The sequence below is a fragment of the Rissa tridactyla genome, chromosome 1, assembly GCF_028500815.1.
Source record: "Rissa tridactyla isolate bRisTri1 chromosome 1, bRisTri1.patW.cur.20221130, whole genome shotgun sequence".
Lineage (NCBI taxonomy): Eukaryota > Metazoa > Chordata > Aves > Charadriiformes > Laridae > Rissa > Rissa tridactyla.
Window position 1 is genome coordinate 140,380,017 of NC_071466.1, and position 17,611 is coordinate 140,397,627.

The 17,611-nt window shown below is 39.1% G+C and overlaps 1 protein-coding gene across 1 annotated transcript in view; it reads left to right on the top strand.

Annotated features, from left to right (window-relative positions):
* Positions 1–15,340, top strand: part of ANO2 (anoctamin 2) — a 190,129-nt gene extending 174,789 nt beyond the window's left edge. Inside the window, exons 21-25 of the mRNA XM_054213085.1 lie at positions 5,107–5,259; positions 5,364–5,416; positions 7,347–7,528; positions 13,358–13,463; positions 15,059–15,340. Of these exons, the coding sequence (XP_054069060.1) occupies positions 5,107–5,259; positions 5,364–5,416; positions 7,347–7,528; positions 13,358–13,463; positions 15,059–15,340 (776 nt within the window). The remainder of the gene's footprint in view (positions 1–5,106; positions 5,260–5,363; positions 5,417–7,346; positions 7,529–13,357; positions 13,464–15,058) is intronic.
* The last annotated feature ends 2,271 nt before the right edge of the window (positions 15,341–17,611 follow it).

The following is a 17,611-nucleotide window of genomic DNA, read 5'->3' on the forward strand; positions in this document are numbered from 1 at the left end:
TAAAAAAAAAGAAAACAACATAAGAGGGTAAACCCCAAAGTCTACAAGTCATGCAGACTTCCATTAACTTCAGTGGCATTTTACAGATATCTATCGTGTGGGAGGAAGAGGCCAACGCTTTGTCATGGCAAATAAACTCTAAATTTTCCTTTGGGGAGAGCTTTTGTGGGTCATTTCTTCAGTGAGCTGAACTCTGAACCTGATTTCAGTCAGCAGACTGTCCTGAACTTCTTTCTTGAACAGGCCTTGTCAGTCAGTAGCATGTCTGCACTTAGTTTTGATTTGCACCAGTGAAATTTCCGATGACTGTTTGTTTTACTATTATTAACTGATATACATTTGTATTTTTTAGCAGACACTCTTCAGCAGAGACACTCTTAATGTTCCTGAGTGATCAGAAAGTTTCGCTCAAGGAATTCTGAAGCATAAATTGCCATTGTTAACAGGTGTCAAATTTGTCATTAGTACTTCCTGTTTCTAAAACCGTGGCATGACTTTTGACCCAGCACGATACACCAGACCACATGCGTTCCTGAAGTAGGTAGCATGTACAGCAATTTCCTCATACAGCTGGTAGCAAGCTTGCAACATGTGTAACTAGCCAGCAGTGATAGGAGTTGGCAAGAAATTGACGTTTAGAGCAGCAATAAATATTGCTAACGAAACAAACTTTATGAAATCGGCTTCAAAACCAGCTGAATGATGCATGTGAGTGTGTGAAATTTATACCACTACTGACTCTTTTCTTGGGTAGAAACTGACATCAGCAATGACTTTCAGATTCTTATTTCATTTGGTCTTCCCTTTTCCAGTCTAACCCCTCTAAGAGTCCAAGGTTCATGTAGCAATTAATTGAAAACATTTTTTTCCGAAAGAAAAATAATAATAAAGGGTTTCATCATCCAATTTCTGTTAAAAATCAGTGGGAAAGCTCCCTTTTGAATTTTAAGAAGAAAATTATCGGATCCAACGTATGTAGATACCGACTACCATAAAGATTAATCTTAGACATTTGGAAGAATTTCCCCTAAAGCAGGAAAAGCCATCAAAAAGGCAATGTGTGAGGCAGCAATAGAAAGAAAAAAAAAAAAAAAAAAGAATCACTGAAGAGAAACCTGCATTTTTCTATAATCTCTATAATGAGGATGGATTTGAAAATACTAACTCAGCCTGTTGTGTAGGCTTGTTGCATACGTTTATTACCAGAGTAGTAAATTACACCTTTTCCTTATTTTCTCAGCCAGGCTTGGCTGTATATTGAAAAGTTTCTTCTTAGGACTTGGAAAGTCGCATAGCACAGGAGTGACTCTTCCATTGTTTACTTCCAGTAACACATGATCCTGTGACACAGAAGTAAGAAAAAAAGCAACAGAATCATAAACAATTACCTTCTCTTAGGAAAAGTTTTGATGTAAAAGATACTAGGGTTAACCGCACTAGTCAGTGTGTAAATCTGGTAGAATCTGAGTGGTATTCACCATGTAAGATTTTATGCTGGGGACTGATTCTGTATCCCTTACACAAGAACACTAACCAGCACACTCCAGATCCATAATTTAAAAGCCTTGATCTGTGTCCTTAATCTTAATTTGGAGGCCAGAGTTAGCTAGAAGGACAGCGTGTGCTCTGTCTTTCTTTGTTGAGGTTGGGTTCTGTTCAGGCTCCGTGCACAGAGGAACAGCTTCTGTGAAAAGTGGACTTCTGAGAAGTGCTGTGGTCTGAAAGATTTCTCTAGATGATGTTTGTCTTTTATAGTTTTTGTCTCAGGGCCCAGCCATACGTCTGTATGAGATGTTGCAGGTGTGGCATTGGGTGGTGAGAACTTCATGGGCTGGCTCTGAGGCCTTTCCCTCTTTCCTGCATAAGTCGGGCAGTAAAGGTGACTTGTCCTGGGTACCAATAGTATGTGGTTCAGGCTTTTTCTCTCATCAGAAATAATTTGTGTTACTGGAAGCACATCTACTCTCCTGCTCCGATGCCCCAGGAGAAGGCATTATTTCCCGTGTCCTTGACTTCCCCTTATCCACAACCTTCAATCATTTTGTTCACAACCTTCAATCCCTTTTTTTCACTTTGTGCCATGAGGCTGGGTGGTGTTCATCTCTGTTGTCTCCAGGCTGACCTATCAGGCAAGTACAAAAGCTATGGAAGAGGCTGGATATAACTCCTGGCACAGGTCTCTAGCCTTTTGCCTCAAAGCACAAGAGAATAATCACTCAGGTCAGGCAGGGCTCCTATGTGGGATCATAGAGTTGTATATGAACACTAGAAGAATTTTGTGTGGACACCTTGTAGCAAAGGGTGAACCTAAAAAGGGCATTCCAGGGATCCCATCAAGAAATGCAGCCAAAAATAGGATATCTTGGTGTCAGCTGTCCTTGGTGGAACAGTCTTTTTGAGTGCCCTAAAAGTATTGTAAATGTTTCCACTGTAAATGGACAGGCATCCACAGAACTCCAGGGTGCTGCGACTAGATTGCTTATGGAACCTGAACTGTATGGCACGGATTCTTCTCTTTTTAATCCATGCAGATTTATTTCTACAAATACTGACCAAATAAAACAAGTGCATTTAAATTGCTGAGGCTATTCACAGACTGCTTGTTTTGAATGATTGTTTGCTGGTTTACTACACAAAACCATCTAAATTATCGTGTGCTTGGTTCTGTTTTGTTTTGTTGTGGTTTTTTTTTTTTTTGCCTGCGTTTTGCATTATTCGCACTTTCATAAAAAGGACGATAGCAGATTGAAGAGATTTCAAGATGGCCACACAAACACTTCTGGCGTTGAGTTTTCTGTGAAGACATACTTACAGAATTGTCCAGAAGTCCTTTGCATACTTTGAACATTCTTTCATGAACTTGAAAAAAAATTAAACTGCATTTTCCCAGGCAATGAATAAAAGGAGCTGCAAACAACATCAAAGCAAATGTGTGTGTGGTTTATACTTAAAGCATTGCAAATATCTCTCCTTTTTTTTTTTTTTTTTTTTTTTAAACAGAACCCTCCCAACTCTATTCCTGCTGAATTCACTTAAACCCAAATAAGGCATATTTTGGCGCTCTGTATTTTTCTAAGCATTTCATAGTTTTTTGGGACATTACTCTAACATCTGTTTTTATTTCCTTGTTAATTCCTTTTCCTGACTCTGAACATAAAATATTCAGGAAAGTATGAATTCAACGGTAGAATGTTGTATGCTTTGAAAAAGCTCCATCTTAGTCTGTGTTAGGATATACTCTTTATTGCAAGGCAAAGCAATGAGAATGAAAATCAAAAGGCCATATATATAATACAGAGATTACACTTCACTGTGCAAATGTATTGTCACAGAAAAGAAAAGCGGGAATGTCAGTCAGAAGACTTGCGATCTGCATGCAAAAAAAAGATGCATGCCAAAAAAAAGATGCATGCAAGAGAAGATCCTGGAGAAAGCTGTTTTATCAGTTAGTTCCAGGCTGTGACAACAGTGCCTGAGGAAATGATTTTAAAGTAAACAGTTGTGCTACGTAAACCCGTGATCTTCACAAAAAGTGCATCAGATTACTCCCATAGTGGAGAGAGAAGTTATGCAGGGATTTGCCAAAAAAGAAGCCTCAATAAATAGGGCCTGACACACACCAATCCTTTTCCTATACTACTATTTATTTAATTCTGAAGTGTAAGTCAAAGTTAGATTTATTAATTTAATCTTATTGGGATTACTGCCTTTGCATTTGGGCAGCATGCTTTTCGTTCTCTTTCCTCTTCTTCTACTCATCATTAGTTTTCTGGGGTAATAAACCTCTCTCACTTCCCTGAAGTATTACTTTAACATAATGTTGCATTTTTAAAGGAAATGATCCAGTCTCATGAGTAACATTCACCACTGATGCCTCCTGCTTTCTGTGGAAGACACAGCCTTTTATGCAATTTGTTAATGCCTCAGCACCTTGGGGGGAAAAAAAAAGTCATCCCTTTTCAGACTAGTTGTACCCAAATGAGATTTACCGCTACGAGGCAGATCCTCAAGGGCCACTGAAAGAAGGGGGAGTTAAGGATACTCTGCCCACCCTAAAACTAAAGAAGCTTGCTTGGAGGGACTCGGTTTTCTACTACATTATTCCAAGCATCTTTAGAGCACTGAGAGTTGTCAGAAAAACACAGTTGCGTCAGCATTGTGCTTCTGCAGGGTGACATTGGTTTCTTAGCTGCTTAGAAGATAATTTGTTTGCCTGAAGACTGGTCATCCTATGGCCTAGAAAAGAGGCATGGTTCACTCAGAAAACAATGTGGTCTTTTTGTTTACATCATTATATTATGGGTGCTGAGATGAACTCTGTGGTGCTAGTAGTCTATTACTGGGAGCAAGATGATACAAAATGTGCCATCCACTTCAAAGTCAGAGGGTTTTGGTTGGTTGGTTGGTTGGTTTTTATCCCTTGTGAAAGAAGCCAAGCTTATTAGTTGTGTACCTGTTCTAACAAGCACGGAGAACTCAGGAGGTCTGAGGTCGGTGCTTCATTGCAGTACTACTTGTTCTTTAGGACCAGTGGTCTAGTGTGTTCTTTCTCCCAAACTACTTTACCCAAATTGCGAACCCAGCAAAAAAAAAAAAAAAAAAAAGGACAATAGCATGCTCCTTTGCTAGGACTTCAAGGGAAGATTTTGAACTTTTCCAAAGTTTTGCTGAGTCAAAGGATGCTAGGAAGAAACAGTGGCATCTTGTAGATTTTCTCCTCTTGCTTACTTGTGTATCATTTTCCTTATAGGCAAAAGGACAGCCTTGCCCTTACAGGGAAGAACAGCACAGTCTTAATCAGTTAATTATGATAAATGCAGGAGAATATACCCCAAACCCTTTGTCCTTTATTAAATTTATTATTTACTTTGGCTTGTGCTTGTGCTAGAGACTAGAAGCATTATTAGAAACATTCGTAAAGCATAGTGACAAACCTTTCTCTGTTTCATAATCTTGCTTTGTAATATTTATTACTGGGACCAAATTGTGAAGTGGAGGTTTTATGGGTTTTGTAGCCCACAAAGCTCATCAACATTTTGCTGTCAGTTGCACTTAGCAGCGCTCTTCAGAAGATATTAAAAAAAAAATTACATATTTCTTTTCCAGTTATCCAGTTTGGCTTTGTCACACTCTTCGTTGCCTCCTTCCCTCTGGCACCTCTCTTTGCTCTTCTGAACAACATCATAGAAGTCCGGCTTGACGCAAAAAAGTTTGTTACTGAACTGAGGAGGCCAGACACGGCAAGAGAAAAAGATATAGGTAAGTAATGAAAAAAGATTACAGTGAAGATAACTCCAAAAATTCAATAAGGAAGAAGAAAAATGATAGTAAATCCATTACTAAGTTCTGTTTTTTACTTACAGGAATTTGGTATAACATTTTGAGTGGTATTGGAAAGCTTTCAGTTATCATTAATGTAAGTATTTGGTTGCACCAGTTTCTAAACATGATCTTGGGAGCTTATATTGTCCCTCCAACATAATTTAAAAGTGAAGTCTGATTTTCTCAATTGCTAGAGAATACAATAAAATTTAAATCATCCAGATCATTCTTGTGGAAGTGTAAAATATGATTTAATTACAAAGGAGATGACCATTCACTCATCTCATTCTCTCTGTCCTTGTGTTATGTGGTACAGGAAGACCAATTCATATAACAACAACCGATGAAGGGCATGTCAGCAGGCAACACTACAGATAATTGATATAGATCTACTTCTCATTCATACCCATGCCTTTTCTTGTTACTCTGCTAGTGTAACTGTTGGTATGAATAAAAAGGATGCCAACAAAACATCCTAGATTCTAGGAGCAGAAAGTCATTAACTAGATAGCATTAGCATTCGTTCTGGTCTCCAGATATATACAGGTATATCCCTAAACGTAATTCGTCCCACTGAGTGTGTATTTCTGTAAGAGCAGCCTTCTTTTTTTTTTTTTTTTGAGTTGTTACACAGTCCCCAAGCTACAAAATCTTAATGGAAAAATATATTCTTCCATAGAACAAGAATGATTGCATTAACATAATGCATGTCAGGTATACAGATACATTATGTTTATTATTCTACATGTATTCCTTAAGTAAATTTTTCCTGTATATGCTTTAAGATAAAAAAGACTCATGCCCCAGGAGTTTAATCACAATACTACCTAGTGGGTTTTTGACCCACAGATCATAGAATCGTAGGATCATTTAGGTTGAAGAAGACCTTTAAGATCATCGAGTCCAACTCTAAAATATGAAAAATATCAAAGCACTTTAGAAAGGCAGATGGTTGTCGCTACTGAGGGGGAAATTTGTGCAGAGGTGTTATGCAATTTATCTAGTACAATAGCTTCCAGCACAACAGCACTCTGTGCTTACATAGCATGTAAGCTATCATTACAACAGGGAGAACTATAATGCCTCCAGAGAAGCAGTGTTGTTTGACTTGGGTGGAGTATTATTCACTTATGGCTCGGCATTTTCCAGGGTTTAAGGTAGGAAATCTGTTCAGCCCTGCACATAACCCAGAATTTTGCTGTCAGGCATAGATTTCAGGTTTCCAGCATTGATCTGTGCTGGATAAGCAAAAATCTGCAACCTCTCAGTTTTATCTGGATACACTTTGCAGATTTACAATCCTTGATTATTTTCTGTGTCAAACAAGCTCTTTTATTTCCTGGGGAAATAAAATATCAGTTAGCTACATTTTCTTGACAGAAATGTAAATATGTGCATATTCAATTTTTAAAAATACCGAATGCCCAGCCCTGCTTCTGCATCTGAATAATATTGGTGCAGAAGAAATATTTAGCAAAATGTAGTTTTAAATGAACCTAATGAATTCCTATTGATATGATCTAGATATTTCTGTGTCTGATTCACTTCACAATTATACCAGTTTCATACCAGCATGAGATCCACCAATGTCAGATGTATAAATCCTGATGCAGAGGGGAAAATGGAGGATGACTACCATACATTCAACTGGTTTATCTCAGATAACACTGTAACTACACCAAATTGTACTCCAGATTACACCAGCTAGCAATTACATCTTATTGTAGTTTTTTTAAAACTAGCGATAGGCCTCCTAATGACTCCAGGGGTGGAAAGAGTTGGAGAAATAGTCTAGGAAATATTCCACTTCCCTAACTACAGCCTTCCCCTGGAGAAACAGAGCAGGTTACTTTGCATTTTTATAAGTATATGTTCTGTACCAGGTCTTGCCATTTAACTCTCACTTCATCACCACTCTAAACTTACTTCAATGTGAAAATTATTGCCTGAATTAACTTAACCTGAAACACGTTAGACATAGATTCACAATGCTGTTGTTTGGTTGGTTTTTTTCCGTCTCTCAGGCTTTTGTAATTGCTATCACATCTGATTTCATTCCACGCCTTATGTATCAATATGCATACAGTCAAAATGGAACCATGCATGGCTTCATCAATCATACGCTCTCATACTTCAACGTCAGTCATCTCAAGGCTGGAACACAGCCAGAAAACTCCCCGTTTGCACAGGATGTTTTATTCTGCAGGTAAAGTACTTCTAATGGCGGTTTGCAGAGTCAAAGCAATTTCTTTGGGTCTTTTCTCAGAAAAAATTTTTCCAAGTGCAAACTGATAATATTTGTGTCTTTTAAAAAGGTGGTTTTACGAGTACAGCTTTTAGAGCATTCTCACTGTGTTAGAAGGTTTTTCCAGTGCATTAAAAGGCAAAATAAACAATTTAGTCAGACTTACTCAAATAAAAAAAAAAAATCCCTTCTTTATTGAAAGACATAACTTTAATTAAAAAAGAGAGTTTTAAAATGGACACCCACTAATTAGAACCAGGCTTTCTTTTTCTTTATTAAGTTCGGTGTTTACTTGATAAGATCTGAGTTTTCAATTATATTCTGCCCATCTTTAAAATCTTTAAATCCATTCCCCATCTGCATGTCTTATATTTCAGATTCATCATTTCAGACTGGGGAAACAAGGCTCAACTCCCTTTAAAATTTGTCCAAAATATCGAGGCCCCTGCTCCCATAGGGCAAATACCCAGGGCGTAGTTGCAGTTTGCATGAGAAATCACTAACATGGTTCCAGGGCTCTCAAAGTAACCTTGCTTTTTTATTAAAAAATATGGAGAAATTCCAAGAGCTGTTTTAAGGCAGTACAACCCAAGTCTGCTCAAAACTGAGCTCCTTGGATCGGTGCAACAGCCTGCCTCACCTTCCTCATGGACTCCCTTGAAATCACACTGTGCTTAGCCCCTGCAATGGCAATTAATCATCTTAAAACTTGCCCTTCCATTTTCTTTGGAAGGAGAACCTTCATTTATATGCTTTTTACTACACAACGGTCTTTAATTGGCCTCCCTTGTTTTGATGCATTATATATTTGCCTATGTTCACAGTCTTTTTCTGATACATGCCAAGGCTTTTGAATCTTGTACTCCTAATAGTTAACATCTGAACCTGCCCTGGTTCTAAAACTAGTTTCCCTTCTGTCTTTCCCAACCTCCTTTCTCAGAGTCAGGTCTTTGGTCTCCTGCTTTCTCCTGTGGTTTTACTCTGAGATCAATTTTTGGCTAAGGTGCCAAAGGTGGGATTCTCAAAAATCTATCATCATATTCCCTCAGCATCGCTGTCAAAGCAAGAACACAAAATTATTTACCAAGCAGAGCAGACTGATGAGAAAAATCTTATAGGTGACATTCACATACCATCTAGCATCAGATTGGTCTTTTCTTGCAATACTGGTTTATTGAATACTCAGATACTGGCAGAAAATGCTGTTAGTATTGTAGATATTGTAGATATCAAGTAATGTTTTCTGCTTAGAGATTCAGAATTCTACTTTCCTCCCATTCACCTGAATTCATTGTCCTTGAGAAATCTGCATTCAAAATAAAGGTAGATTTCTTCATTATTAGTTCCAGTGTTCCCTACATTTCTGCATATCTGACATTAAGAGTTTTTTAAAGAAATTTTTTATACAGAGTAGATACAGATAGCTAAGGCAGCTGGAAATTTTTACAGGGTTCCGTTAAGTTATGACTTTTATTCTCTTCTGTAAATCTGCAAGAGCAGCTCTCAGCGTGACATAGAAAGCTTGTCACTAAACTAGTTAGGATGCACCTTTTTATCCTACAAAAACCTTTGCTTTCATGTTACAGTTAGGGAGAGAAAATATTTCAAATAAACCAAACATTTTGATTTTTAAAAAATAAAAACCCCACAAATTTCAATTAATTTTAAATATTTGCTTATTTTCCCCTTCTAAAACCAAATTAATTTAGAAACAAGCAGCCACTTAAAAGCAAAGAGAGAAACTAACTTTGTAATTATGCTTCGATGCTTCTATGCTTCTAATTTAGGTGCTGTCAATTGTCCTTCAGAACAGTTCAATTCTTTTCACTGATTATTTAAGGGACCATATTCTAGCTAGGCTCCTGAAGCAGCCCAAAACCTCCCCTTGCTTCTAAATGACTGCACATTCCTAAATGTAGACTACATACCCATCTCCCACAAAATCAGGGTTTATTTCCATTCTGATTTTCTTAGGGAATAAGAAGTTTTACTAAAATAGCTTAAAAGGCGTAGATGGAAGTCCTGCTTGATAATATCAAGTCTACGCCACTGAGAAAAAATAAAATAAAATAAAAAATTGATTGCAAACAAGAAGCATATACTAAATGTTTGACCGTGTGCTAATCTGAATGAGAAACAACTATGAGAGCATTTCCGTTCCGTTATCAGCAAACAATTAGGAAAAGATGTCAGCATTCACATTCACTGTTTCTCATTATTATTTGCCTCATTTGAATCTTATCAAAATCTCAGTTTTGGACCGAACTATCACTGTGATAAAATATGGGGTCTCTAGCTTGTATCCCAAGAGACAAGCAACAAACACTGTCCCTTAAGCTGGAAATAAAATCTGCCTTTCTGTTTCTGGCAAATACGTTGGGAACAAGCTGACCTCTCTTATTCTTAGATTTCTGTGACCTCTGGAGATAAATGTGGTTACAATAAGCCTGAATTTTGCTCCTTACGGGCATTGCCAGAGATTAAGGTATCTTAAAAATAACCATAACAAGCCAGAAACAACTCTCCCACCGAACATCCAGAATACATTCTTTAAATATTTTGAGCAGCATTTTCTACAACGCTGTGAACTCTTTGACACTGCTTCCAAATAAACATTGCTGTAACGCTGTTCTGATGCGTAGCATTATTTGTAATGATTTTTTTTTCAGAGCAAAATGACGTTTGTGTAGATGAAGGCAAATTAAAAGCAAACCTTGCTAAGTTATATGACATTTTTATTGGTTTAGCCCTTTTAATCTTCATAATCTGGTATGATAATGGAGTACATGAGAGCACGTTGATCACACTGAAAAGAAGAAAGCAGCAGATAGGGAGTCATTACAGGAACTTTTCCCTTAACGCGAGTCTGCTCCAATATTCAGCAAATGTATAAAGTGTCTTTGAATTACTTAATTTTCTTAATGCCCTTGGACTCATCTCATCTATTCCCAGTGATCGGTGGTGGATTCTAAAGTTTTTCCCTGAACAATTCTTATATACTCCTGCATTGGTGAAGCACTACTTCCTTGTGATTTAGTCATGTTTTCTGCAGTTTCTTGTCCAAGACCAAATGAAAAAGGAAATGAAACAGATGAGCTGATTTAGACTGATTCGCAATTCCACCTACATAGACATTTTGATTTTTTTCTGTCAGTCTTTCTTTCTCACAATCCAATATGCATGTTAAATATACTTGCATATTTATTTTAGTTCTGGCTGCAGTTCAGTTTTGTCTAAATCTTGACTGGTCCTCTCCATCCATCCTCATTTCCCCAACATATCTCTATTCTCACTGTGCATTTTTCTTTTTTCCGTCAGAACTTTTCTGTGCTCTATTCTTAAACCACATTGACTACTTCATATTCTTGTCCTTTTTCAGTGGAATTAAAGTTGTTTGCTATTTTTGAAACACTATATTCTTTGCAGCACTGGTCATTTGCTCTTCCTAGCATATCTGCTGAATCAAGTATTTGAAGAATGAAGAGCTGAAGAGGCAAGGGAAAAATCAGCTCTTTAAAAAAGAAAATACCTGTAGAATATAGCGGTTAGAAAAGGCCTGGGTTATTGCACTTTGAAGTCCCATGTGCTGTAAAATAATTAAAAAGGGAGGTGGGGAGGAGGCCCAGCTACCTTGTTCGTAGCTCTGACAACATCTCCCTTCACCATAAATCATTTGCTACTGTTCTGTTGAATTCAGGCATCATAAGCAGTGTGATTTCCAGCTGAGCCAGGTGAAATTTCCATGGGGTCTGATGTCCTGCAACACTTACATAGTTTTTGAAGCTCAGAGTACATTAAATAGAAAACCCGCCACAGTTGGTGACCTTTCCAGGTGAACCTGGGCTCCATTTCAAGACTGGGATTGATTTATCACACATAAATCCACAACAAACTCGGTGGTTTTCCTTGGCTTTGATGTTCAAACAGATTAAATTCAATGGAACTGACTCTGGCCCTCGCTGCAGCCCTCATAGACAGACTTGAGCAACAGGCAGAAGTCCACATAGCACAGAAAAGTACCAGAAGGGGAATCTCACAGTGCCGGCACAGCACAGGACCAAACAGGAATCCCACGTAAGACAGGACAGAGAGCTCGGCTACTGTGCACGCACTGCTGAACAAAACAAATAGTCTGGGGTCTAACGCAGCTCGCGTAGTGCTTCCATGAACTAATACAGCCCCTAATTCAAAGCTGTTTTCTCGTCCTCTCCCTCCTGCCTCTCCCCATCGTGGGTTGTACCTTGTGTCCTTTGTCTCCAGAAGGTGCAGCACAGAATTGCATCCAGCATTGCAGACTGAATTTCTTAAGGAGGTGGGGGGATGTAGGCAGTGTGTGGGTTGTAAATGTATAGTTTAACACGCAAAACCATGTGGATAGAACCTGAAGGTAATTTTGGTAAGCGCACCTGCAAACTGAAGCTGACAGATTTTATATATGAACCTTCTCCATTATCCCCCGATGGAGGCTTTTCCACAGTCTAATGAATCTTACTGTCAGGAAGCGTTTTGTGGTATTCAAAACAGATTTTCCCTTTCTTAATTTCGTCCCATTACTCCTAGTCAAACACTGTGAACAGCACTAAATTATCCCTTTCAGTCCTAAGGGCACAATTTGTGCATGGTTATCATGTCCAACTGTGGCTGTTACTTACCAAAATGGAGCAATACATGTGCTCTTCTTTAATCTTTTCTGGTGAGTCAGTTTCCTCAGCCCCTGGATTGTTTTGCCTAACTGCCTTCAATTTGTTGCTATCGTTTTCTTTTCCTCTCCGCACCCCACCCCCCCTTTTTTTCCCCCTGAAATCCCTACAGCTGAATGGCTGAATGCCGCATTCCAGGTGTGGCTTTACCTGAGCTGTGCAGAGAAGGGCTAATACTCCCCAGCACCATCGTGCCTTGTGTTTATAGGTCCACAAGTCATACTGTCATGCTGCCGTATTTCAAGCTTGTGCTAACTTGCTGGCCGCTGTAAGCTCCAGGCTATTTTCACTGCATTTTCTTTCAAGCCCTGTCCTTTCAAAGATCCTTCAATTGTTTTATTTTTAATTATTTTCCATTTCCCCAGATTATTCTCATTGTGTTTCCTGTCTGTATTTCTTATTGCTTTCTGTGTTTCCTGCTATTTGCAAAACTTTCCAATTTAGGAGCATCTGTGACTTTTATTAGCCTGTTGTTTACTTCCAAATGATTGATGATAATACTAAAAGCATCAGTCTTTACACCAAACCACTAAGGCTCTGTTTTATCCTGTCTAAGGCTAGACAGTTAATTTAGGAAGTGCCTTTCCCATGGCTCCCCCTGTCGTTAATGCAAGGACAGGAGCCACCGGAGTGTGAGTCAGATTTTACATGGGCTGAATTATTCCCTAAATTAATCAAGATTTAGGTGAGATGAATTCAGACTTGTCTCCTTTAGTCTGTAAATGCTTTTGGAGGGTCCTTTTGCTTTAATTTCAACACTTTATTCCCTGTACGCTGAGATCAATTTAACATTAACACACACAAAAAAGGGCACATTTGTAAATCCTGGAAAATCTGGAAATTTCCAACATTAGAACATTGTTCTGATTTTGGTTACAACTGTGAAAACCAGACTAAGCTTGCTAAATTCAATGGAGATAGTCCAGCTCTAATTCTGGAGTTGTATTTCATAACAAGGGTTGAAGTAGGAACATCTGGAGGATTTGATTCCTTAGATTTCATGATTGGAAAATCGTGTTAGTCAAAGCAATTGTTGCAGGAGGAGGAGATTCCTAGAACTGTGTGATAACTGAGCTGTCTTCATCGACAGGTTCAAAGACTACAGAGAACCACCTTGGTCCCAAAATCAGTATGAGTTTTCTAAACAATACTGGGCGGTCTTATCTGCTCGCTTGGCTTTTGTTATTCTATTTCAGGTAAGTCTGTTGAGTTGCTGCAGTTTCAGTCACGGAAATATCACAATAAATGAATTGAAATGCATGCGGCAAAGAAGCCCATCTCCAATAGAGATTTTCTGCGTGCAAATACCCAGCCTGATGTGCTTCCACCCGGCCTGCGGAGGTGTCAGTGGGCTGCAGCACAGTTTCTCCCTTCGCAGCACTGTGGCACACTTCCTCAGCAGAGGTTTCCTCTCCCTTCGTGGAAGGGAAGCCCCACAGCCTGCATTAGCCCCTGGCACGAGCAGTGATCCCCAAAATACCCCAGGGGTATTCAAGGCTCTTGAACAATTCAGTTAAGTGGACTCCGTGAGCTTTTATACTCTCAGGGGCAACACTTGTAAAAAGCACATAAATGCTATGAAAGCTTGCGAAATGCCGTTCTTTACTCAAAGCAAGAAATATACAGAAGTAATAAATCCTCCAATGTCTTTTGCTACTTTCTGCAAGTAAATGGAGTAAATTCTCCCCACTGTGGAGGTTTCATTGGCAAGGGATTTGCTGTCATGGCTCGCCTTCTGAATGGCAGAAACCTTCTGCTCTCCTCCATGATCTGGAATCCCTCCACAGTCAAATTGGGCCCACACCTCATATTGCAATCTGCCTGTCTTTTCTCCTCACCTGCCAGATATTCCTAAGTCTGACTGTGCGTCTTGCCTGGTTTGTATTGCCCTCTTCTGCTTCTTTGCTCTGTCTTCAGTAATTTTCCACCACTGGCTGAAAAACATTTGAAACCAACTGGTTACTCTGGGCTTCAAATAGCCTGCCTGTTGTTCTGCAAGAGCAGATTCCCTGGTTAATTAGCTCCATTGTTTCAGAAGTGGACAGAGGGTTCATTCTAGTAGCCTTGTCAGCAAATGTTCTCACACATTTTGAGGCATTATGCAACACAGCAGTTTTCAAAGCAGTATCATGATAATATAAACCCCAAAGCATAATTTATCTATTAATTTTACAAACAAGCAAAACTTTTTGCCCGGTCTGCTTCTTGCCTCGGTGTTACGAGCATCACCTTGTAATGAACCTGACACCTGACGTTCAGGGTTGTGGTTTGTATGCTGCATTAGTGGAACAAAATCCTGCTCGTCAGCAGACAGAAGTATTTGAGGACAGAGTGACCATGAAAGTTGTCTGCTCAGGCCACATTGGAAACACATGGGTATGATTGTGTTGGAGGATGTTTTCACTGATGTTGCCCTTATAGTTGTGGATTCTGAAGTCAGTCTCGATGAATTTGATCTTGAGAACTGGGCACCTTTGGATGCCTGTGAAGAATAAGGTTGTTTTAGCTACTTAGGCCATGAATCATTTGATGAATTCAAGTTCTTTCCCATTTCAAACCTAAGTAAAGCACGTGTTTAATTCAGCTGCTCCACTGAGGGGCAGTTGTGAACAAACGCGAGCTGTTTCTTGAACCTCTTGAACTGAGGCCTTTCTGGACTGCTTCATACTACATGCCGTCAGCAAAATGTGTTTAATACTGGCCACATAGCTATAGCAAGGGTTTGATTTTTCTTTAGAGTGAGTATTTTGGATTTTTTATTCTTGCTTCATGTCTGTTGCTGTGTTTGCAGAACTTGGTGATGTTCCTCAGTGTTCTGGTTGACTGGATGATTCCCGACATCCCCAAGGACATTAGTGAACAAATCAAAAAGGAGAAGAGCGTGCTTGTTGACTTCTTCCTGAAGGAAGAGCATGAAAAACTGAAGCTGATTGAAAGCTTTATTGCACGCGACAAGCAGAAACACAAAAGTGGGACCAAAGGCAAAAGGATCCGGGCTGCCAGCTCCTGCCAGTTTAACCGAAGTCAGAAAGGCAGCTTTGCCTCCTTTAGCTCACAGCACACGGAAGTGTGACTCCTTAGGGAAGGGTAACATACCACGCTTACCTCTGCAATACCTGCTTGCTGTGTGATGTGATTCTGAACCTGGAGCAAGGGAGGGAAAGACAGTCAAGGAGCAGAAAGGAGGCTTCTTTTGCTTCCTTAGAAACTCCATACGCAAAGGTCTCCGTTACGTTTTATACGCTATATCTGGGCTGCAGCATTTTCAGACTTTACCAATGCAATATAAGGGCTATATTGTGGCTGTAGCTGGTCCTCGTTGTGGTGCATGTGATTTGGGTAGGCACGCGGGAATTCTCCTCGCTCATGCAGTCTCCGTGGTAGGGCTGTAACCGTCCCTCTTCCTGCAGACACCCTGTGGGGCACGGGGAATAGAAGGGGACACTCCTGCTCTAGTACCTGTCCTGTGGCAGATCTGACCAACCGTGGCGAAGCGCGCACAACGCATGGTCTCATGGCCTGTAGCTGCCAGCGGATGGTTTATAAACATGTGGAGTCTCAAGGAGTCATTGTGCCTTCCCTGACATACGCTGCCACTTGGTGCTGCCTCTGTAGAGCATGCAGGGCTGTTAAGGGCACAGCGCGGTAGGAACAGAAGGAATGAAAATCTCTGAGCACTTTCGTCTACAGATATATTGTGTTTTGCTTAGCAGGAGCTTGAATGCATGTGTTAATGAGCAGAGAGGCCACAACATACGCATCAGAATGGAGTAAAGCTGGTAGAACCAGGGAAGTTCATTGTTATTCATTGTCCTGAACAAAAAAAAAAGCAAACCCTGCATGTTTGATTCTACTCTCACTTAGACTGGGAATTCAGCCAATATGAAGAGGAATCTCGCCACTAAACCAATGTTAGTGTGAAGCTGACAAGTGAGAATGGAATCAAGCCTTGGAAACCATGTGGCATTTTCATGTACGTTGCACGTAAAGTAATGGAAGTTGCTGCTGTTGTGCATTTACTGTGAAGTAAAATATTTTGCAGAACTGCGTTTCATTGGAAGATTAACATATTCACTAACCAAGCTTTCATCTACAAGCACTTAATGAATAACTTTATTCTATTATGAATTTAAATAAAACTTTCTTAAAAAAATCTGTTTCTTTTAGTGTAGATTCTGTATGTAACCTGACTTGAAATTCAGAACCTGGATAAAAGATTTTCTTCTCATTTTGTCTTCTCAACAATGCATTCAAAACCTTTAAAAGCACAAACCAGAAGAACCGCTTCACTTTCAGGCATTGTATACAATATGATTGCTCTTTAACATCGTAAAGATATTTTATGTATTTCTGAAGCCTAACAATTTCATTGTTCTCTTGGATGGAAAGATCTTTTTCTCTGAGAGCTTTAGGTAATTTAATGAGAGATGTGAAAATAATTGTGCGTTTTTCATTCAGTACCTAAACTAAAGGAAATGAAAATGGGAAAATTGTTTCAGGGTGGGCTGAAATTAAAAGCTTCATTTTTGGAATTTCATTTTAAAAATTTCATTTAGGGTTATTTATCCCTTCTATATAGTAGATCAAATTTGAAATGATAACGTCAACTTCAATAAAATTGCAAGTGTTTAGATTTCTTGAAAAAAAAGTCTGACCTGTCCAAATGTTTTCTTCTTTTTCCCCTGTCAGAACTCATCTGCTGAATTTTAAATTAATTCAGAGAGTGTTATTCTCCCTTCTGAAACTGGTTTTGTTTTGTTTTTTAAATTAATAACAATTTGCTAGGGATATTGCCCAGATCTCAGTTTGTCTATATATACTCAAGACTACAAATACAGCCTGTAAATGTGCAAAAATGTGTAGTTTCCAATGTTTCTTCCTTTTTTACATATACATTGTCTAAAACAAGCTATTTGAAGAGTTCTTGACACAATGTACTGTGTATAAACTATTGACTGTGTATCTATTTGGTGTTTCAAATTGATTGAGATAGATGGATGGATGGATGGATGGATGGATAGATAGGTAGGTAGGTAGATAGATAGATAGGAAAACTATAGGAAAATAGTTGTCTTCTAAAATAAAATTTAAGCTTTTTCTTAGTTATCTATGTCACAGTCACCTGTGTTCATGTGAACAACATCTTTGTCAGGCCTGAAAGTCATGGTATTGCATTTTGGGGAGGCTCAGGTGGTGAGATTTGTATGACCAAAACATAGCTATTAAAATTTAGGTAGATTCCCTCTGCAGTCACCAGAGAGAGAAATGCACCACTAGCCAGCTACTCATCCCATCTCCACACTGTTGCCTGAGATGGGCAGAGGAACCACCTCAGATCATGCCC